The following is a 23,012-nucleotide window of genomic DNA, read 5'->3' as shown; positions in this document are numbered from 1 at the left end:
TGTGAGTGCACGGTGTGTCCCTGTAATCCTGCACGTCTCGTCATAGGGACACTGTGACAGAAAACCCTCTCTTTTTACACATCTTTTGCCTTCTTTGTATTAAACTAGTTCACAAGTGGGTCCAAAAGGGGAGGAGGTGGTATGTTTTCTTTAGAACTTGATTCCTGATCAATAGTGGCTGTAAAAAAAAAAAAAAACATCATTGTAATTGGCAAAAGGTTAATAGCTGGAATCCATTTCCCGACCTGCTTTCCTGAACTAAATCGCTTCCGATTTTAACTTTGCTTTGTTATTTTGAAGATTCAGAATCACCAAGGCATTTTATACCAGCTGATTACTTGGAATCCACAGAAGAATTTATTCGAAGACGTCACGATGATAAAGAGGTAAATCCCATCTTTCAAACCTCTGAGCTCTTCCTTGGCTAAAAAGATGAAAGAAGTAAATGTTCTAGGCATCTGTTTTAAGAGGGGACATGACCTCGAGATTAGAAGCAGAGATTGGGTCTTCAGTAGGACTCCTTGTCTGGCGCAAGCTCAGTCACTCCTCTTGTAGTCTCCTTAGCCAGAATGTCAGATTGAGTTCCCGGCAGGTACTGGGTAAGGAATGCAAAGCCCAGCCAGCACTCCTGCATGAGGGGTTCAGGAGGAGGTTTCCCCTACTGCATTCAGTGCCTTGTAGGTGGAAAACTGGAATTTACTTCAGTCTTTCATTCCCTCCATCCCCAGCCTTAATGTTGTCTAGGGAAGTCCATCCACACATTTCTTCAATACTTCTCACCCCTCTATTGATACAAGGCATAGTTCAGATGTGGAAGGAAAAGAGGAAAAGAAATAATGAACGTGATATGTTTTATAAGAGTTTCAAAAGGTTGTCTTTAACGTTACTGTTTTTAACGTAAGAGATGGAAGGTATTTCAGTAAACATTGCTAAGTGCCAACTAAGAACTTCAAAGTGCACACCTTTCTCGAAGCTACTGAAATGTCAGTGTGGCAGTGGTGTAGTTACAACAGTGCAGGAAGTGGAGTGCATGCTCTAAAGGACGTAGGAAGGCATAGTTCTATGTGAAAATGAGCAAGGTCACAAGCTCTGTTAACAGTCACGATGATATACGATAAATGCTTTGTGGATTTTGCTTTCCCAGGGGAACAGTCCCATAGCAAAACCTGAGCTCTGATGTTCATTTCCCTGTAATCGATAGAGATGGAAGAGTAGCTTTCCACCAGTAGCAGCCGGGGCAGGGTGCTCATGCTCCTTAGAAGTCTGAAGTCCTTTTTGTGTTAAGTTGTTGTTAAGTGCCACTGAGTTGATTCCTACCTATAGCGATCCTGTATAGGGTTTCCAAGGAGCAGCTGGTGAGTTTGAACAGCCAACCTTGCAGTTCAGATGGCTTTGCAGTCTAGCGCATTAACCCACAGCGCCACACCCTTAAGGTATCTAGGGGGGGATACTGACTCTAAGGTAAGCTGAGTAATAGTGATCGTTGCTGCCAGATGGTGAGACAAAATTTAAAAAACAAATGGCCATTATCTTTCTCCCTCACCAGCCACATAATCCAAACAGTATTCAGTAAGACACCTATATACCTATCTGTGGAAAGAAACAATGACGTACATACAGGATTATTTGTGGTAATAAGGCCAAAAACTCTAGTATCCAACGTGGAAGGCTATGTAGTAGAATTATTGCCTGTCAGGTGGGAGGCATATTTTACTTACTTGGCGTAACAGTTGCCGTAATAAAAGTTTGACATAGAAGGTGAGTTGCTTGTTCCCTGAGCAACACGGACTCACAGATCCTTAAAGGTTTATGTTCTTATCCATGGTTTTGCATTTACATGGTTAAACTGGCTGATGAATTTACTAAGGGTCAGATCCAAGTACTAGGTTGGGAGTTTTGCACCATTTGATGTTCTATAATTATATTTAACCATGGTTAGAAAACCAAAAGGGAAGAACATGCTCAGCATTTCTCAAGCTGAAAGAACTGAAGAAAAACTTCAAGCCTGAGCTTGCAATATTGAAGGATTCTATGGGCAAAATACTGAATGATGCAGAAAGCATAGAAAGAATACACAGATGTACCAAAAATAAATGGACGATTTCATCCATTTGAAGAGTTAGCATATGATCAAGAACCAGTGGTATTGAAGGAAGAAGTCCAAGATATGTGCCAGGGTTGTATTCTTTTACCATACCTACTCAATCTATATGCTGAGCACATAATCGAAGACTCATTAACAACCTGTGATACGCAGATGATACAACCTGGCCTGCTGAAAGCAAAGAGGACTTAAAATACTTACTGATGAAGATCAAAGACCACAACCTTCAGTGTGGGTTGTACCTCAATGTAAAGAAAACAAAAATCCTCATTACTGGACCAATAAACAACATTCTTATCAATGGAGAAAAGATGTGAAGTTTCCAAGGACTTCATTTTGCTTGGATCCACTATCAATATTCACGGTAGCAGCAGTCAAGAAATCAAATGATATATTGCATTAGACAAATCTGCCACACAAGACCTCTTTTAAAGTGTTTAAGAGCAAAGATGCCAGTTCGTGGACTAGGTGCATCTACCTAAACCTTGATATTTTTAGTGGCTTCATAAGCATGTGAAATTCAGACAGTGAATAAAGAAGACAGTAGAAGAATTGATTCATTTGAGTTATGATGTTGAAGAAAAATATTAAAAGTACCATAGACTGCCAGAAGATCAAACAAATCTGTGATGGAAGATGTACCGCAAGAATGAAGCCAGGATGGTAAGACTGCCTCTCATACTTCAGACATACTATCAGGAGGGACCAGTCCCTGGAGAAGGACATCATGCTAGGTAAAGTGGAGAGTCAGTGAAAAAGAGAAAGATCCCCAACGAGATGGATTGGCACAATGGCAGCAGCAGTAGTGGGCTCAAGCTTAACGACGATTTTGAGGTTGGCGCAGGATCAGGCAGAGTTCTGTTATGCTTAACGTTGCTGTGAGTCAGAACCAGCTTGATGGTAGCTAACAACAACAGCACCAGAAGTATTGAAAATGGGTATATGGCAGCCTCAAGCATCAGTCCATCCCCGCTGCTATAGAAACAACTGGGAATGCCTAACTGATAGAGTATTCGGCATGGCACTTTTCCATATGCACACTTCATTCTTAACATTGATGTAATAGCATTTCAGAAAATAAGAACACGTCAGCCCTGCTAACATGAGTGATCATCTATCTAAACCCTTGTTTTCTCCAAGAAAGGACCACGGCAAAATAATGGCTTGCCCAAAGCCACAGAGCAAGTTACCTGATACCAGAGGCAGAACTGAACACCAGGACCACTGCTCTTTACACAGTCCTGTACTTTATACAGCACTGTCTTGTTGCTTCTTTTCTGGTCTTTACAACAAGCAGCCTGAGCATTGGAAGTCCTTCAGCCATTGGATGAAATTGTCACTTGATTATTTGTGGGCTGTGAAGGAAAATCAGGCCTACCATCCTTTGGGTCTAATGCCACCTGAAACATAGAATTACCTGCTGGAAGAATAGTGATGCTTTTATTGTGCATGCTAAGAATGATCTTCAAAGTTCTGATTAGTGCTTTTTGATAAGGAACGTTAACCCAGAAAAGTTAGGTTGGTATACATACATACCCACTGCCATTGGGTCGATTCCAGCTCATAGCCACCACATGTAGGATAGAGTAGAAGAACTACTCCTAGGGTTTCTAAATCGATAGCTCTTTCTCCCATGGAGCGGTTGATGGGTTTGAACCACTGACCTCATGGTTAGCAGCCCAAAGCTTAACCCACTGTTGCCCCCAGGGCACCTTTAGGTTGGTATAGTATAAGCCAACACATTAAAATTCTATTTCATGGCATCATTTCCATACATAGCAAGAGAGCATTTGATAAAATGCAACATTGTTTAATTTTGTAAAAAAGACTTAAAAAAAAATAATATGGGAGCGAATATCTGCTCTAACCCAAGTACCCTTATTCTTATTTTATGTACTGTACCTCATTCACTTCACCTTGACTACATTTCACCTAATGAAGAAATAGTTAGGAAGTAAGGAAGTTAGAAAGTAACCGACGTGCCCTCTCAGGCACATAAGTGGCCTTTTGTGCATGTGCTAAGACCTCCTAAGGGAAGGGTTGGCTGGCCTGGGAGAAGGGTGGCATGTTTTCTGCAATGGACAGTACTGCTCTATTGAGTGGGGAAGCACAAAACAATGCCGTTGTCATCAGACTTACATGGTAAAAGCCCATAGCAGGTTCAGCTGGCCTGATATGGGCAGGGGAAGCAGTGTACCCTGGCCCCAGCATGGGAATCCCTGTGGACATCCTCACTGCTCTGCGAGGTGAGGTAAGGCTAGCACTTGCAGCCTCCCACTGCAGCCCATCATGCTCGCAAATGCTCTGGACTTACTCCCTGGCTCACCTGGCCCTCGGTGCCCAGGCATTAGGAGGCAGGAGGGCCTCGGCTGAGCCAGGGGATGATTTACAGGCAGTCTAATTGTATGGAATTCACCCTTCCCAGAATCCCAGCTTCCCCCCGGGTCTTTCCTGTGCTGGGCAAGAGAGGTGGTCACATGGGAATATCACCATTGTGGTACCAGAAAGCCCCTCCAACATCTGACTCTATTAATGTTTCCTCCCTGTTGCCCCAGCACCTTTTTCCTCCGTTGCTTTTGTTGGCAGTTCCCCAGTACCCTGGACCAGATGATTCACTCCCCATTTTATGCAATTTCATGGCAGAAACTTTTAGCGGACCAGAGACGACTTAAGCGTGAGCAAGAAGAAGCCGATATTGCTGCTCGACGCCACACGGGCGTCATTCCGACGCATCACCAGTTTATCACTAATGAGCGCTTTGGGGACCTCCTCAATATAGACGATACTGCAAAAAGGAAATCTGGGTCAGAGGTCTGTTTTGGTCGCATTGATCTGCTGCTTGGACCCAAAGCATATTTGCTCCCCCGCAGCATTGCCTTGCTGTAGGCCGAAGTAGTTCTCCATGCGGCATCTGTCATCCTGGCTGCACTTAGGCTTGCTTTGGCTCTTTTGTGGCTGGTAAAGGATGTGATCCCCATTGTGCCCTGTGCTCTGTATGTTCAAGCATGCCTAGCTGTGGGACCGGGATCTCTGGTGCACCCTTCATGCATGCCTTTAGCGTGTCGGCTGTCTCCATGAGCCCAGCCCCCTACATCCTGCATTTTGCCGCCTGTGCATCTTACATAGAACCCTATACCTTAGTCCATTGTTGTGGTTGTTAAGTGCCATCAAGTCAGTTCTGACTCATAGTGATCCTGCATAGGGTTTCCAAGGGGTGGCTTGTGGATTTGAACTGCCAATCTTATGGCTAGTTCAGTGCTGATCCTGGACTAACACACCAGGATAGAGGTTTTACAGTCTTCTTTGAAGAGATATTTACAGTTAGCTCGCAAGGCTTGCTTTACACCATTACAAGAGCCCTGAAATATAGTGACACTAATATTGAAGTATCAAAGACTAATACTGCTGTTCACATGGGTGAATTAACTATATAAAGTCTTTAGCGGGGTCTGAGACATTTCACTGATGAATTCGGAAACCCAAGGAGTTTTGCAATGGGCAGTGCTGCACTGTTGAGCATGTTAGAGTAGCAGGCGTAGGGAAGCCTGCAGCAAGTAAGAGAACTCCAAGAGATGTTGCATCTGTTCCCTTAATTCTGACATTTCTAAACTCAGCTTACAAAAGCTTAATCTAGTAAAAGGAGCAAAGAATGACAAACCTTTGAAGTGTCTTGGCCTCCTGCACTAATGTTGGAATTCTTGTGCTGGCCAGATGCTGCATCTTGCGTAAGAGTGTGTGTTTTACCACATGACCTTAAGTAGTCTTGCCAAAGATGATCTGGTTTCAGGAAGTTGTGTATGGGGGGCTTGGAAGGGAGGGGAGTCAGAGAGTGACACCCGAAGTGTACACAGGTTTTGTGACCTTTCGATAGAACAGTTGGTTAGTATTTCTCTTTGCATGTTTTGAACGGCGGAGGCATCAAATAGTTTTTTATAAAAGAAGGATATGAAAGGTACCTGGAAGATGAGATAGAAAAAAGTGGGGACCTGGCTAAAGGATGGAGTGCTGAGGAGGAGGGAGAGTCTGAAGTGATGGAGGGAAAGGAATTGTAACAGGGAAGGGGCAAAAGCTCGCAAACATTACCCACCTGCCAAGGAAGGTGCTCCAGTTTGGTGCTCCTCAAACCAGCTGTTTTCACGGCTCTGCTGATGGCTTCTCCCCATTCCCAGACCTACGTGCATGTGCGTGATGAAGGAAAAGATGGGAACTTGCAAAGCCTCCCAAGGGCTGTACATTTGCACATATAGATGACACCCACAAATGAAAATCATGGGTGGAGGCAATCTCTGCCCAACCTACACTACCTCCCTTCTAAAGCAGTGGTTCTCAACTTGAGCTAGCATCAGCATCCCCAGAGGGCTTGTTAAAATGCAGGTAGCTAGTTCTGAGGTGGGACCTGAAAGTTTACATTTCTAGCAAGTTTCCAGTTGCTAATGATGATGGCGTTTTTGAGGGGCCACACTTTGAGGATCCTGGTGTGGTACTGTGGATTAATGTGCTGGACCACAAGTTCTTTTTGAACCGCTCAGTCCTCAATTCAAGCTCACCAGCAACTCCTCAGAAACCCTATACAGGGTCGCTATGAGTGGGAACCGACTTGACGGCACTTAACAGCAACAACAACTTTGAGGATCGCTGTCCTAGAAGTTGACTCTCAGACATGAGAAAGTAGAGACCGTTAAGTCTCCAGTATCCCATGCTGTGGTGGTGGCCTTCTGTGTAAGACCCCATAGGGAAGTAGACCATGCCCTCAAGGGTGGTGGGGGTATTAAGTGCCATTGAGTCAGTTCAGACTCATAGTGACCCCATATAGGGTTCTGAGGAGCAGCTGGTAGGCTTGAACCATGAACCTTGTGGTAAGCAGTCCAGTGCTTATCCGGCAGCCCACACCGGGAGTCTCTGGTAGTTTAATGGGAAAGGCACCCTCATACCCCCACCTGTATCTGCCCCATAGTAGTACCACAGTGCTGTTGGGCCCAGGGGAGGGAAGGATGAAGTCAGCTTCAGGAAGATGAGAAAGGAGATTTTTTTATACAAATAACGATGACCCACAGGTACCTTAAGTAATTCAGTGGAGTCAGTATCTGTAAACCGTGAGCCATGTCTTGTTGTTGTTAAGTGCTGTTGAGTTGGTTCCAACTCATAATCAGCCTGTATAGGATTTCCAAGGAGCAGCTGGTGAGTTTGAATCACCAACCTTATAGTTAGCAGTCCAGTATTCCCTTTAATGAAAGAATATAATAATCCTACCAGCTCCCAGTCGATTGAGCCAAACCAATTTACAAAGTAACTATTAAACAAACTATACACTTATGTAGCTTATTCAGTTCATTGATAAGTGATGTTTTGCCCAGCCCACTTGCCACTAAAAGTAGAAATATGATCCTGTTATTACGTGCCATCGAGTTGGTTTCAACTCATAGTGGCACTGTGTATAGGGTTTCTGAGGTGTGGCTAGTGGATTTGAACCACTGACCTTGTGAGTAGCAGTTCGGTGTTTCTACAGCGCCACCCCAGGACTGTGTTGGTATAAATTCCTTGAAGGTCATATAGCTCTGAATACCATGTGGTCACTTCCTTTTCCCACCACTTTTTTCTGTTGGAATCACTGAAACTCTGTCCTTACAACGCAGCTTTTGGTCATTTGCCCTTCTCTGCAAACTTGTCGTTTATCATTAACTTCACAATGTGTTCTTTTCTCATTAATTTACAACTATTAAATTATGTTATTTGATCACAGATGCAGGTGTTAAAATTGGTATTGGCAATAACTTTATTATAAGGCACTCAATTTGGTCTCTAATATGTACATGCATATGGTGGTGGTGGTGTGCCGTGGGGTAGGTTTCGACTCATAGCAAACCCTGCATAGGATTTCCAAGGCTGTAAATCTTTACAGGAGCAGAAAGCCTCATCTTTCTCCCATGGAACAGCTGGTAGTTTCAAACTACTGACCTTGAGGTTAGCAGCCTGACTCATAACCTGAGCTCCTGGTACATGTATATAGAGAGATGGAAAGATTAAAATGAAAATGCGAAAGTGAAAACATTTCTTGAGGCAAACTCATGGTCTTTAGGAATATTCCTGTAAGACCCGAGTTTAAGGCTCCTGGAATAACAGGCATGTTACTGAGAGATTAGGATCAGAAACTAAGGCTGATAAAGCTTTTGAATATTGTGTTTTCTCACATAGAGTCTTTGATATTTTTTCCTCCACTTGGTTCATGCTTTCCAGTATTGAGGAGGAAATATATAATTTAATTTTCATCACGTTGTTTCCCCAGACCAGAAGGTTATATATAGTATTTGAAGTTGGAACACCCCATTTGTTGTCAGGAAAATTCAGTGTTTAGGCAGCAGCAGATATTAGCTATTTTTACTGACTTTGGGGGTTCCTCAGGTCTGGGAGAGAGAATTATCCTGGCCACCAGAAACAGCTCGCTCACGTGATTGGAGTTCGGATGTAACACTGTAGGTTTAGCACTGGACTACTAACCACAAGGTTGGTGGTTCAAACCCACCAGCTACTTCTTGGAAACCCTATACAAGATCGCTATAAGTCAGAATTGACTCAATGGCATTCAACAGTACCTTTTAAATTAAAAAAAAGAAAGGTGAGGAAATTATGCAAATAAATATGGTAAGTAGCAGCATGCTTCTTGATAGAATTGGCAATGCAGAAATTCATTTGCCTGAGTGGAACAGGAAAACACCCAGGTGTAATAAGAGATAAAGGCAGTTAGGTAAGAGGGAACAGTCATTGTTCAAAGGCCCGATCTCATGTCACAAATTGAGATTTGATCTGAAGGACAGTTGAGCACCTCAGCTGACTTCAAAGCAAGGAAGTGATAAGCTGCAAGCATTTGGGGAGTGTTCTTGAGGTCCTGAGTGGAAGTGGGCTAGAGTGAACAGGATGTCAAGTGAAAGGAAGCTTTGTGCCTGTATAGGAACAAGAGTTGAGACCTGAGCAGATAGCGGAGCCATGGAGGGAGAGTTGGTGTGACTTGGTAACCCAACTTGAGAGGAAGTGGAGACTGAGGCTGGATAGAACTTGCAGGCTTGAGGTCTGGAAGGAGAGCACTGTCCCCAATAGGAATGGGAATGTCTTGGCAGAAAGAATGGATTCTGGGCTGCCTTTATCTGGGTTTTTGAGTAATTTATTGGCAATGAGAAGCATGAAGTGAGGTGAATCAGGTTTCATCTACTGTAAGTCATGATTTAAGTCCAGCAAACAGAGGACATCTTCTGAAGAGTGAGACAGAGATAGGGACATCTCGGGACTTCTGCATCACTGAGTGTAATCACCACAGGATCATGTTGTTAATAGCCATGGTCAGCTTTGGGTCCTTTCTAACCATCTCCTACCCAAATCTGGCCATGCTGAGGAGCCTTCTCATGCATGACGCAGTTGACTGAACATGCATCTATTGTTCTCAGGCCAAGCAACTGCAATTTTGCTCACGTTCCTACGCCAAAACAATATGGTTCAAGTGAATTTTCCTGCTTTGCTTTCAAGAAACTTGTAAAAGCATGTCCTTCATTGTACTTGAGCTGTGACTTTAACGTGTCCTTTTTTCTTGTGTTTAGATGAGACCGGCCAGAGCCAAATTTGACTTTAAAGCTCAGACACTGAAGTAAGTGCATTGTTGTATTTATTTGTTATCTTAACTGCCTCTTTGAAACACAGCATGTACGATTAGAAAAGAGTTGGAGAATAATAATTTGAAAAAGCAATTTAAATAGAGTTTTCTTTGTCAGAAGCAGTATTTAAAATACTGAGCTGATTCAGACTTCATCATGTGTTAACTCATTTAACCTTCACTCTAACCCCACCTGTAGGATGGATACTATCATTATCCCTAGATTCAACTCAGGAAGCTGATGAACTGGGAGATGAAGGAACTTGCCCAAACACAATAGAAGTTCCCAGATAGAATGTGAGGAAAATGTAGAACCAAATTCAAATTCTTAAACAAGACTAGACTTATTCCTCAGAAACCCTATACAGGGTCACCATGAGCCAGAACCAACTCGATGACACTTACCAACAACCACAACCACTGTACTGATAGGAACTGGAGCAACCATCAACACAGAACTGAAGGTCACCTTTCAGCCAAATAATAGATTAACCTATAAAGTCAACCATAATACCTATGAAGAATGTGCTTCTTAGAACAATCAACTATACGAGAAACCAAATTGGCACCACTTGCCCAAAAGCAAACATGAGAAAGTTAGGAAGGGCAGAAACAGAAAGGAGAGTAGAACGGGGGAGACTGCTGGCCTACAGTGTTACAAATTGTGACTAAGTTGTTGAATGGGAAAGGAGTTTGCTGTGTAACTTTGACCTAAAACATCATGAAATGTTCTCAGAGAAAGCAGCTTGCTCAAGTGGAGGAGTTAAAGCCACGCAGCCTGGAGCCAGAGCCTACCCTCTCACCCACTGGGCCAGCCTGCGTCCTCCTGTGGAGGGACTCAGCCTGATTAAACAGTAGCATATTTGACACAAGCCTTTTCTATGGAAAGAACCAGAGCTAGTCACCAGGAAGATAACTTTACCAGCCCTGCCGGCTCCTCCCGGGAGATGGAAGGCTTGTGGGAACCCCCAAGACACCAGCATTTCTCAGAGTGCTAAAATCTGTTCCTCAGCGTAGTGGTTACGAATCGGGCTGCGAACCTTAAGGTCAGCAGTTCAAAACTACCAGCTGCTCCACGGGAGAAAGATGAGGCTTTCTGCTCCCTTAAAGATTTATGGCCTCGGAAACCCTGTACAGGGTCGCTATGAGTCGTAACAACAACAACAATAAACATGAACTATATTTGGACTTCCCACCCCCTTAAAGAGATACATTCTTGCTTATTGGACTATTCACAGCTTTAGTTCTGCAATGAAGAAAGCTGACTAACTCATTTCACCTAGTGTTCTCTAAATTTGGGTGAGCAGGGAGCTTTTATATTTCCATGGGATGCTGTTAGGTAATGTGACCACAGACTAAGTTCCAAAAGGAACCTGTTCACTTTAACTTTACTTGAGTGAACATGAGCCATAGCTTCCCATTGTTGTTGTTAAGTGCATTCAAGTCAGTTCTGATTCATGACCACCCTGTATAGGGTTTCCAAGGAGCGACTGGTGGGTTTGAATTGCTGACCTTGCAGTTAGCAAGCAGTCCAGTGCTTATCCTACAGCACCACACCAGGACTCCCAGTTTCCATTGGCAGTTGAAAATGAAGCATCCAGTAGCCATCCTGTTATCCTGCCAGTAGGGGGCTCCATGTCTGAAGATGAGAGGGAGAGCTCCCCATCCTCAGAAGCTGGGAAACACTGTGTGGGGGTCTGAGCAGACCTCGTCCTGGTAACCTCCAACACAGTGCGGGAGCAAGCCATGATTTCTAGAACCTAAGGGTGAGCCAGCGCACTTGAGTGTTTGTAATTACTCCTTTGAATCATCAACTAAGAATGTTGTTGTTCTTAAGGGCCATCCTGTGGGTTCTAACTCATAGAGACCCAGAATTGGGTTTCCAAGGAGCAGCTGGTGGGTTTGAAAATGCAGGCCTTGTGGCTAGCACTCCAGTGTTATTTTACAAGGTCACGCCAGGACTCCCAGCTCACAAGAGACCCTGTATAGGGTTTCCAAGGAGTGGCTACTGATGCCATCCATTGCTTACCCTACCGTACCACACCAGGACTCCATGTTGTTGTTAAGTGCCTTCAAGTCGGTTGTAACTCATAGCGACCCTAAATAGTGTTTCCTAGGAGCAGCTGGTGAATTTGAACTGCCCACCTTGCACTTCAAACTGACCTTGCGGTCCAGTGCATTATCCCACGGCACCGCACCAGGACTCCATAGAAGGTGGGTTATTATAATGGAAAAGTTATGTGCTTTTAGAGTCGGAAAGTCCTGGGTTCAGATCCTGACTGTGCCACTTAACAGTCTCTGTGACCGTGGACAAGTTGCTCAATCTCCCCCACTCCGTTTCCTTATCTGTATAATGGGGAGATAAAAATGGCCCTTACAGAGCAGCTGGAGAAATAAATGGCATAATTCATTGCCAAGCATTTTACTGTCCTCTCCCCAGCCCTTCTGTCAACCAGGGAGCAGATAATAGAGAGGCATCATTTTCAGTTTATTCAAGTCAATACCAGTTTTGTTTTGTTTTTTAATTTGAATTGGGAAAGTTCTGTGTGTAAAATTCATTGAATAGTGTGGTGATGATATTACATCTACCTTGATTGCATTTTAAGAAGTCTTAAGAATAATTTGTATCTCTAGAGCAACCCTATCAAACAGAATAGGAAACACGCTGAACTTCACCATAGTCGGCACCATTTATCAATATTGCTAATGCTAGAGAGGGACTTCTAGTATGGTGTTGTAAGATAAGCACTAGACTGCTAACCGCAAGGTCAGTGATCCAAACCCATCAGCTGCTCCTCGGATACCTGTACAGGGTCGCTGTGGGTCAAAACCAACTCCATGACAACCAACAATGCTAAAACAAGTGTTCCATCCTCTGGCTCAGCGTGTTTTCATCATGCCATGCTGCTTCCAAAAAACCAAAAGAGAAATTTCATGAAAGTGTTTTAAACAGTGAATGTCAGAGCTGTAAACACTGGGTCTTTGAGGCCCTCACAGTCACTTGGTTCTCCTTTCCTCATGATACGTTACTCAGAAGAGTGTTATGGGAACACTTGATTCTTTAAAGTTGACCAGGCGGCTATCCAAAGGACCGCTCAGAGCCTTCACTGTCCTAGTGTCCACACGATGCCCAGGAAAGCTCTAAAGTCCGTCATGCCACTGTTTCCAAAGCTCTCCCATGTTCCCACCAGACCTTGTCATGTGGTATTTTGGGAGATGGAGGAAGGGTGGCAGCCCCAGATACCCAGTGGTATATCTCTGGCCATGATGACTGACTTCTGTGTTTGCCTCTCACGCCAAGTGCCCGCCTCCCTTGCCTGACAGAAGCCATCAAAGCCCCCACTCACCTCTGCAGCTGTGAGGCCCCCTGGAGGGGAGCCTTCAGCCTTCAGATCTCCAGCAGGGGGTGATATTCTGAGTGGGGTTGTTGTTGTTATGTGCCATGGAGTTGGTTCCGACTCATAGTGACCCTGTACAGGGTTTCCGAGGCTGTAAATCTTTATAGGAGCAGAAAGTCTCATCTTTCTTCTGCAGAGCAGCTGGTAGTTTCGAACTGCTGACCTTGCGGTTCGCAGCCCAATTCGTAACCACTATGCTACCAGTACTCATCTGTATGTCTATAACTGGGGGCAAGGAGGCAGGATTCAGAACAACCCCAGCAAAGGCTCTGTAAGAATTTGACCAAAGACATTTTTTTCTTCCAGAGACAAGTATATCCCCATCACAGGCCTCTTTAGGATCAGAATCCTGTCTATCAGTGCAGACCCACAAAGACGGCCTCGTTCTTTGAGGCCACACAATGCTGACTTTGTGTAAAGTTTTCCAGATGTGCCCCATTGTTTCGCCAGTGTCCCTCACATACCGTGGGACTTCCGGGTATACTGAGAGGCAGGCGTGTTCCTCCAAAGTGTAATCAGAAGCCTTGCTTCCCATGATCTTGGTTTGATGCAAATGGAAAAAATCTAGGTCATTTTTCTTTGTAATTAAAAAAAATCAAGTTAAATTGTTTGCTCATCTTTAAAGTTTTTGTTTTGTTTATAATGTATTTTTGTTTCATTTTTTAAAAAAAGAAGTCCTGGTTAGATGTGGGCATTATTATTGAGGCAAACAGAGTTGGATATGGAATCGTTTTAAAAGACATGAAGACGTCATGAAGGAAAATCCACTTTTCTTTCCAAGATCCCTTTTCCAGTTTGAAAAGAGAGGCGTTAACATTGCTGCAGACAGCATGTCACTACAGTCTCCTAACTGCTCTAAGCTAGCTCCTCTTTGAGATCAAGACAGGGTCTCAAGAAAGGTTCAGTATCGTGTCCAAGGCTCAAGAGCAAACACAGGCTAGAACTAGGTTTTGAACCTAGATCTGTCTCACTTCAGAGCCTTTCTACTGCATGGTAATGGATAGATAATGGGGTTCAGGGCTAAATGGATAGGCTGATAGAAGGATATGAATTTATCATGAGTAGAGGATAATTTAAATGAAGTTGTGATTTGGTGAGGTATAAAAGAGGATAGTGAAGGCAGGTGTCTTAGAAAGAGACTTTAAAAAAAAATCTTTTAATAAACACTATCTCTCAGGTGAATGTTCTGAACATAAAAAACAGCAGTTGCGACACAAATATGTTGAGAAAACCACAGCAGATAGAAATGAGTAAGACCTCTGAGCACTTTTCAAGTGCTAGTCAGTTTGAACATTGACATCCACCCCGTAAAAAACTGGGAAGATGCCAAGTGTGGCATCATTTCCTTCAGTAGTGGAGTTCTCACTTCCAAATATGGAGCTCACTCTTCTGTAATCTGACCTCTTTGGCCCCACTTTGAGCCTCATTTTGCTAAAATATATTCAAGTGTCTTTATCTTCCACATAAAAGAAACCTCTGCTAAAATGTCATGACCCTCTGTGTTGGCAGGGAGCTTCCTCTGCAGAAGGGAGATATTGTTTACATTTATAAGCAGATTGATCAGAACTGGTATGAAGGCGAACACCACGGCCGGGTGGGGATCTTCCCACGCACCTACATCGAGGTACCACAGCTCCTTTTCTTTCTAAGGAAAAGCCCACTCGTGCCGAGAGCATCATCCGTTCACCAAGGACTCTTGTGTTTTGTTTCCCCCTTTCTCTCTCCTTCTTCTCTCTGCCCTTTGCCGCTGCCTTTTTTCCTTCACCAGCTTCTGCCTCCTGCTGAGAAGGCTCAGCCCAAAAAGTTAACACCAGTGCAGATTTTGGAATATGGCGAAGCTCTTGCTAAGTTTAACTTCAACGGTGATACGCAAGTTGAAATGTCCTTCAGAAAGGTAAGCCATGTTCCCTCTCATCTCAGGGGCTTTGGGCTCTGTAGGATGGTGGGCCAGTGTGGTAGTGCCCATTGTGCCCCCAAGAGATGCACAAAAAAATAAGCCATTGGCAGGCGTCGGGTTTAACCATATTGCATTTGGTATTTCTAGTCTTAAAATATTGTCTGCTCTAGTGCTGGCCTTAACAATGGACTCAAACAATGCTTCATTCTCTTATATGTGGAGTCACCATGGGTCAGAGCCAACTCAGTGGCAGCTGGCAATAACAAGGCATCTTTCATGAACTGTATCCAACCAACATTTATTGAGCACCTGTTGTTGTTTCAGTGCCATTGAGTCAATTCCAACCCACAGCGACCTTGTATAGGGTTTCCAAGGAGCAGGTGGTGAGCTTGAACCACTGACCTTGCAATTCAAATGACTTTGCAGTCTGACGCATTAGCCCACAGCACCACACCAGGACTCCATTGAGCACCTGGTGATGTGATAAATCGGTGATGGGACAGGTTTTACAGTGTACTGATATAGCCTAGTAGAAAAAAACAAATTGTCTTCATACCAGGAGAAGATTTTAAAAAACCTTGAGGCTGAAAGTCCCAGGTTATCAACTGTACCGCTTTTGGGGAGTTAAATCATCGTTCCAAGCCACAGTTTTGTGGTATCTGAAATGAAGCTACATGGCCCTCTCCTTGCATCATTGTAAGAGGAAGGAATGAGACAGCCTATGTAAAGCCCCCAGCATGACACATGGCTTCTTATCAGTGTTCAGTAAACAGGAGACGGCAGTGTTACTAAGTCCTTATCACCTGCGAGTAAATCCAGGATGTTTATTTTGAGCATAATTTGAGTTGTGTAAAGAAACTCTTCTTCCTAGGAATTCAAATACTTGGCATGCCAAAATTCTGTGCTTGATAAAATTATTAAAGTTACTCATTTTGTTAAGGATTGGGGGAAGTGAAGCAGTACCTTCAAAAAAGATGAGTCACTTAAATTCCTACTAGCGGGGAAGTCAGTAATTAGATCATGATCATGTTCATAGAGTGGATGGATCTCCAGTAGCATAGTGGATCGCAAGCTGAACTACTAACCACAAGGTCAGCAGTTCAAATGTACCAGCTGCTCCTTGTGAGAAAGATGAGATTTACAGCCTCGGCTGCCCTCTGCAGGGCCACTGTGACTTGGAACAGACTCCACGGCACATAACCACCAGCCATCATGTTCACATAGTAGAGGACCACTACTGGTCCATCATGCTGTATGGCGCCATCCCTAATAAATGTTGTCGTTAAGTGCCATCAAGTCGTACTCATAGTGACCATGTGCAGGAGTAGCTGGTGAGTTTGAACCACCGACCTTGTGTTTCAAACCAACCTTGAGGTCAAGTCAAGTGTTTATCCTATGGTGCCACACCAGGACTTAACTTATTTTTGAAAAGCTAATTTCAAAGGAGAAATATGAGTGTACCGTTTTCATAAGTAAAAAGGTGTGCACATCTAATACACATGAGTAGAAATAAACCCGAGAATATTTATTACTTAGGGATAACCCTTCTTAATGTTTTGATATCTGATATATGACTATATCAAAATGTTAATGGTTATCTCTAAGTGATGGTATTATGAGTGGTTATTATTTCCTTCTTTACGTTTATTTGTGTTCTAATTTTTCTATGATGGAACATAAAAAAATAAAGTTACCAAAAAAAAAAAAAACTCCTTCAAAATTTTGCCTTAGAGAAGAATACTGGATAGCTGTCGATTTTATATTAAACGAATTATTTGAAAAAATAGAGGTAAAAAACAAAATCTACATTTGTCTTCAAGTTAACAGTAATGAATCTGACCTTCTCCCTTACTGCAGTATGTAATGACTGAGCTTCATTCTGCATTATCCATGTAGCATGACTGCTGCTAACATTCCCAGCCCAGTGATACTTATTCCATGCAACTATAACAGGGAAGGTTTTTCTGAGCCAAGAATCCAATAAATACCTTAGATCACACAGGTTCAGCCCCGGCCTTCTGGCTACTGAAGCTTGGTGTGACAGCAGCCTTGCTATGTCTTGCAGGGAGAGAGGATCATGCTGCTTCGACAGGTGGACGAGAACTGGTATGAAGGGAGGATCCCGGGAACGTCCCGGCAAGGCATCTTCCCCATCACCTATGTGGACGTGATCAAGCGGCCACTGGTGAAAACCCCCGTGGACTACATTGACCTGCCTTTCTCCTCCTCCTCAAGCCGCAGTGCCACTGCGAGCCCACAGGTATCTACGCTTCCCATCACCCTCAGCACGACAAACCACCAGTGCTGATGGCATCATGATCCCCATCTGTCTGCAACGATGCAGCGTATGCACTGGGGTTTGTTTTCATGCCTACAAATGGCATTTTTCAAGCACTTGGTAAGAGAGCTGTGAACTCGGGGAGGAAGTGCTCTGGGGATAAGGTGACTAGGGAAAGGTTGGTACAAACCTCCCATCGTAGAGCAGCCGGTGGTCTAGTACCACCACGTATCACGAATGCCATGGCCCCTAGTTTTCTCAGTCATCTTGTTGGCCAGGCAAAGGTTGAAAGAGAGAATGTTACGTTCTCATTCTCAAACTTGTAGAAAGTTCCAGAGTATTCTTTGCAAGCATTCACTGGGATGAGGCTGGGAATGACTCACAGTAGCTCACTCCGCAGTGACCTACCAGGAGTTTGGTATAGACGTAAAATAAGATCTTTGCTTTACTACACTTTGATTATGAGTAAACTTGTTTTAAAATAGAAGTTATTCCAAAGGCATCCCCACTTTCCCAAAGCCAAGATAAAATGAGAATCTGGGGTTCAGCAGAGGCACAAGGGTGACATTATGTGAAATAGGCTGAGCTCCCATGCTGCACTGTAGGGAGTATCCAGGATGAAACTCAGAAAGTGCCTCTTTTCTCTCATTCTCTAGCCTTCCCCCTCCCCCCCCCACCTGCTCAGAGCTGACCCCCAGAGCAAGACTCCTAGCCTGTGATCTCATGGGGAGGGAGAGCCATCTCCTCTTCTCCCACCTGGTCTCCTGCCTAGTAAGACCCCCATCCTGTGATCTCACAGGGGGATGACATTGGAGCAGGACTTTCTGCTTTGTGGTGATAGGGGCAATTCAGCTAGATTTTTCACTTGACCAGAGCCAAGCACAATGGTAGAAACATAATGAATGCACTATTTTTATTCCCTTCTGGAAAACTCTTTGTGCTGTGCCTCCTTTAGAGAGAATAAAGACGTAGGGAAGGCCCAGGGTAATGGGCCACGTTTTTTCCTGTGGTTCTGGGTCAGGGCTTCCGCTGCAGGGGTGACTTGGGAGGGGTGAGGAGGATGGAGCTTCCAGTATGCCCCTTTGAAAATCAGATTCTGCAAACCAGGCAGACAGTCTGCTGAGGACCCTTTCTCCACAGTGCGCGCTTCTCCCATCATCCCCAGGGCTGCACACTCACACACACACAGGCTCACACATGGCCATGGCCCCCACATCCTGGCTCTCCTCCAAACCTAACTCAGTGATTTCTGTTTCGGGGACACCAGCGTGTCCTGCTCATCTCTTCCATTTCATTCCTCTTTATTACCCCCTTACGATTATTTTACTTCTTTATGCTGACGTTTATATCTTTTGCCTCTTTCGTTTTTTCTCTCTCCTTTCTCTTTTTAAGTTTCCCAGTCATAGCAAGCTCATCACGCCAGCCCTCTCACCTCTACCCCACCCTTGTCAAACCGTGTCCCCTGAGATGCACGCCATCACTTCTGAGTGGATCTCGTTGACTATGGGAGTCCCAGGCAGGCGTCCTCTGGCCCTGACCCCACCCTTGCCACCTCTGCCCGAGGCTTCTGTGTATAACACTGATCCCCTCGCCCTGTCTCGGAGGTCCAGGCACTCCCTGCCCCTCAGCCTCCCTCGTTCTAGTTGGTCAGATGGTTCCACCCCACACTCAGTAGTCTCCCCACTAGCTGTGTCTCACCCCCACAAACTATACTCACTGGTGCCCAGTACCCAGACCTCCCTTCACATCAATGGAGACAGTGGTATCCACTTACTGCCTTCCGGCATCAGCCAGGATAGTTTCTCCCAGCTGCCACTTGGGAGCTCTGAGAAAGTCATCTCAGAGCTCAGCGATGCCTTTAGCAACCAGAGCAAGTGGCAGCAATGGAGGGATGAGAGCAGACAATGTGAGAGGCCAGCAGAGAAGGAGGCAGGTGAGAGGTGCCCTGGTGGACCCAAGATCTCTCAGAAGAGCTGCTTGAAACCTTCAGACGTGGTCAGGTGCCTGAGCACTGAACAGAGACTCTCAGATCTCCACATCCCTGAGGAAGGCCAGCCCCGCAAGCTCCGGGCTAGCCCTTTTCCAGGAAGGGAGACTGAGCAGACAGAGCTGCGTAGAGGTGGCGAGCAGGCTGAAAGGAAAGCTACCCTGAGTGGTGTGAGCCAGGTAGGCCTGCCGCATGACGTGTGTTCCCTCAGCATTGCGTTTGACCCCATCCACCAAAGTCAAGTGGGTGTGGAACCCTATTTGCTCATCTTGGGAGCAAAGATATGGTCCAAGGGGGAGTGGAGGGGTCATTGAATTAAGGTCAGGGCTAGGCACAGCTGGAAGCCAAGATAGTTGGATTCTGGCATCTTGAGGAGATCCAGAGGTAGCCCCATTAGACCTGACATAAAAGCCCATTTGTAGGAAAGCCTTCTTCATGCCCTTCTATACCTTAGAGATTATCCTCGCTTTGCTCTAACATAGCTGAGAACACCAGGCTTTTGTTTGGTGTGATGTGGTTTGGTTTGGTTTGGTTTGCGATGCACTTTGTTTCCGTAACCCACAGTGTGCTGCAAGTGCTCTGTCCCATCAGGTCTTGGTGTCCTGTCCTTTGTCTCTGTGTGGAACAGAGGGCCTGGATTTATGATAAACAGTGTGTTATGGTTCTGGGGAGGGGCATGTAGGCCCAGATTCCCTGGGGATCTGGCAGACACAGTGTTAACCAGTGGCCATGCCCCATCTTCTCTCTGAGTAAAGCCACAAAGATTTCAGGGTTTAGACCAAGGTGGCTTTAGGATTTTCTGATGAGTGAAAATTTTTAGGAAAAAATTAACTTGGTGACTAGACTAGTCATGATTCTGATCTTGGTTGTGTCCTTTAATAACCCAAATGGCTTAGGGTATCTCCTCCAAAGTACAATATGGGGTTTAGGTGAATGCTGACTTTGGAGTCACACAGAACTGGTTTGAATGCTTGTTCCACCTCTTTCTAACTGGTGACTTGGGAGTTATTTCCCTCTCCAAAGCCTCAGTCTCATCATCTGTGAAATGGAGATACCACCTACCTCATGGACTGGTTGAGAAAATCCCATCAAATAATGTATGTGAAGTGCCATGTACAAGGTTGCTTCTAAAACATTCTAGAACCTCTTTAGAACCAGATGGAATTCCTGAAGATATTTCCAAGCTATTTATTGAGTGTCTAGTATGGATAAAGTGGAATGAGGGATAATATCATTGCTATCATCAGATGGATCTTGACTGAAAGCAGAGGATACCAGAAAGCTGTTTACTTGTGCTTTCTTGACTATGCAAAGGCATTCAATGATGTGAATCACACCAAACTGTGGATAATATTGTTTTGTTTTTTTAAAAAAGGGAGTTCCAGAATACTAAATTGTGCTCATACAGAACCTACACATAGATTAAGAGGCAGTCATTCAGACAGAACAAGGTTTCAGATCAGGAAAGGTGTACGCCAGAGTTATATCCTTTCACCATATTTTTTCAATCTGTATGCTGAGCAGATTAGCCAAGAAACTGGACTATATGAAGAACTCGGCATCAGGATTGGAGGAAGACAAATCAGCAGCTTTCAGTATGCAGATAACACACAATCTTGCTGGCTGAAAGTGAAGAGAATTTGAAATACTTGATGAAACTCAAAGAATACGGTTTTCAGTATGGATTACAATTCAGTGTAAAGAAAACAAAAATCCTTCCAACTGGATCAGTCAGTAACACCATGATAAACTGAGAAAAGATTAAAGTCGTCAAGGATTTCATTTTACTTGGATCCACAATCAGTGCTTCTGAAAGCAGCAGTCAAGGAATCGAATGACGTTTTGTGTTAGACAAATCCACTGCACAAGACCTCTTTAAAGTGTTAAGGAGCCAAGATGTCATTTTAAGGACTAAGATGCCCCAGAACCAACCCTTGGTGTTTTCAGTGGTTTTTATCTGAAAGCTGGACCATGAATAAGGAAGACAGGAGAAGAATCCCTGATGCATTTGAATTATGGTGTTATTGAAGAATAGTGAGGATACCATGGACTGCTAGAAAACAAACAAATCTGTGTTGGAAGAAGTACAGTCAGAAAGTTAGTTCCTTTAAAGCAAGAATGGCCAGACTTCATCTCTTGTCTTTGGACATGCTATCAGGAAGGACCAGTGCCCAGAGAAGAACATCGTGCTTGGTAGAAGAACACTGAAAAAGAGGAAGACTTCCAATAAAATGGATTGATACTGTGGCTGCCACAGTGGTCTCAACCAGAACAATGGTGAGGATGGCACAGGACCCCGGCAGTGTTTTATTCTGCTGTGCACAGGGTCACTGTGAGTCCGAACCAACTCGGTGGCACTTCCCAGCAGCAGCAGCAATAGTATGTATGTTACACATTATTATTAAATGCTGTCGAAGTCAGGTCTGCCCATAGCCACCCTTTATAGGGTTTCTGAGGAGCAGTTGGTAAGCTTGAACCATTGACATTGCAGGTCAAACTGACCTTGCAGTACAGCACATTAAACAGCAGTGCCACACCGTACATTTTAAACTGTGCTTAGTCCTCACACCTAACGTCCCACTTTCCCTTTGGAGCTGCACTGATTCCACGCAACAACATTAACTCAAGGCCTATAGGTACCAGCTTCTGAGCAGGATACAGAAGTCATCCCATCCCTGCCCTTGAAGATCCATGTTCTAGCTAGGCTGGCAGACACTGCTCTACCCTAAGTGCAGCGATAGAAGATACTAGAAGGCCCCAGGCTTAAGCCAGTCCTCCCGCTTCATGGTTACAAAGATTCAATAGGATGGTGCATGAGTGACGCTCCATAAATCCCGCTGCTATTGCTGCGAGTGTGAGGCTGTGGGACATTAGAGATGCTGGGGAAGGCTTTGCCTGGCCGGGGGAACGGGTGCTCTTGAAATGCTGGAGTTTACGTGGTACCACCAGGAAGAAAAGGGTGTGTCTGGTTAAGGAAGGGACAGTTGAGTGAGGAGAATCGAGTGTCTGTAACACAGGAACAGTTTTGTAAACTTTCTGACTCAAATCAAGGTGCCTGGAGACCTCATTATGGGCAGTGGTGAGTCAACATCCAGTTTCAGGATCTAGTGTATACAGGAAGTGCACACAGTACCAGAGCTCCAAGCTGCCTTACACTTCCCACTTCCTAGCAGAGGTTACAAGAGGACTGGTGACCCTGGGGAATTACGCTCATTAGAAAGCCAAGCTTGTTGAAAATTGGTTTTCTTTCCCTGGTGAGCCTTTAGACCCCAGTTGTCCCATTCCTTGTCTCTGCCTTCCTCCTTCTCTTCCCAGCACATGTCGCTTCTCCATGAATATGCCCAAGCCTTGGTCCCTAGGCCTCTCCTTTGAGAGCTGGGTTGTATAAAGGGGCTTCTGCCCACACACTTTCCTCTTACCCTTCACTTTCTCCCTCTATGACCAAGAGCTGGAGCTAGCGACTTCAGAAATGGGGTCCTCTGGAAGGAAGCCCGTTGCCTGTTGGATTCCTCTTTGAGTGACTAACAGAGCTAAAAAGCAAAAGGAGTTAAATGACATCTGATGTCTGATGGCCCCATCAGGGTGGTGGGAACTCAGGCTGTGTAACTTGGATCAGTGCATTGCAAAACAGTTTCTATATCAAGAAAACTACCACCCAAGAAGTTTAATATTGTGCTTTCAGGAGAACTAAGATGAGTATGAAGGGGTT

The 23,012-nt window shown here is 44.6% G+C and overlaps 1 protein-coding gene across 5 annotated transcripts in view; it reads left to right on the top strand.

Annotated features, from left to right (window-relative positions):
• SORBS1 (sorbin and SH3 domain containing 1) overlaps positions 1-23,012 on the top strand; it is a 121,983-nt gene that overhangs the window by 80,526 nt on the left and 18,445 nt on the right. For 3 of the 5 annotated variants that reach the window (XM_006831177.1, XM_006831175.1, XM_006831176.1), the window contains 6 exons: positions 301-386; positions 4,748-4,915; positions 9,691-9,737; positions 14,651-14,765; positions 14,910-15,035; positions 17,104-17,298. In XM_006831177.1, coding sequence (XP_006831240.1) covers positions 301-386; positions 4,748-4,915; positions 9,691-9,737; positions 14,651-14,765; positions 14,910-15,035; positions 17,104-17,298 — 737 coding nt within the window. Of the gene's footprint in view, positions 1-300; positions 387-4,747; positions 4,916-9,690; positions 9,738-14,650; positions 14,766-14,909; positions 15,036-17,103; positions 17,299-18,708; positions 19,483-23,012 lie in introns of all 5 variants that reach the window. The other 2 variants (XM_006831174.1, XM_006831178.1) reach the window with 2 other exon arrangements.

Source organism: Chrysochloris asiatica, unplaced genomic scaffold (assembly GCF_000296735.1).
Source record: "Chrysochloris asiatica unplaced genomic scaffold, ChrAsi1.0 scaffold00003, whole genome shotgun sequence".
Taxonomy (NCBI): domain Eukaryota; kingdom Metazoa; phylum Chordata; class Mammalia; order Afrosoricida; family Chrysochloridae; genus Chrysochloris; species Chrysochloris asiatica.
Note: the sequence above shows the minus strand (reverse complement) of the source record. Positions and strands in the feature narration are given on the sequence as shown.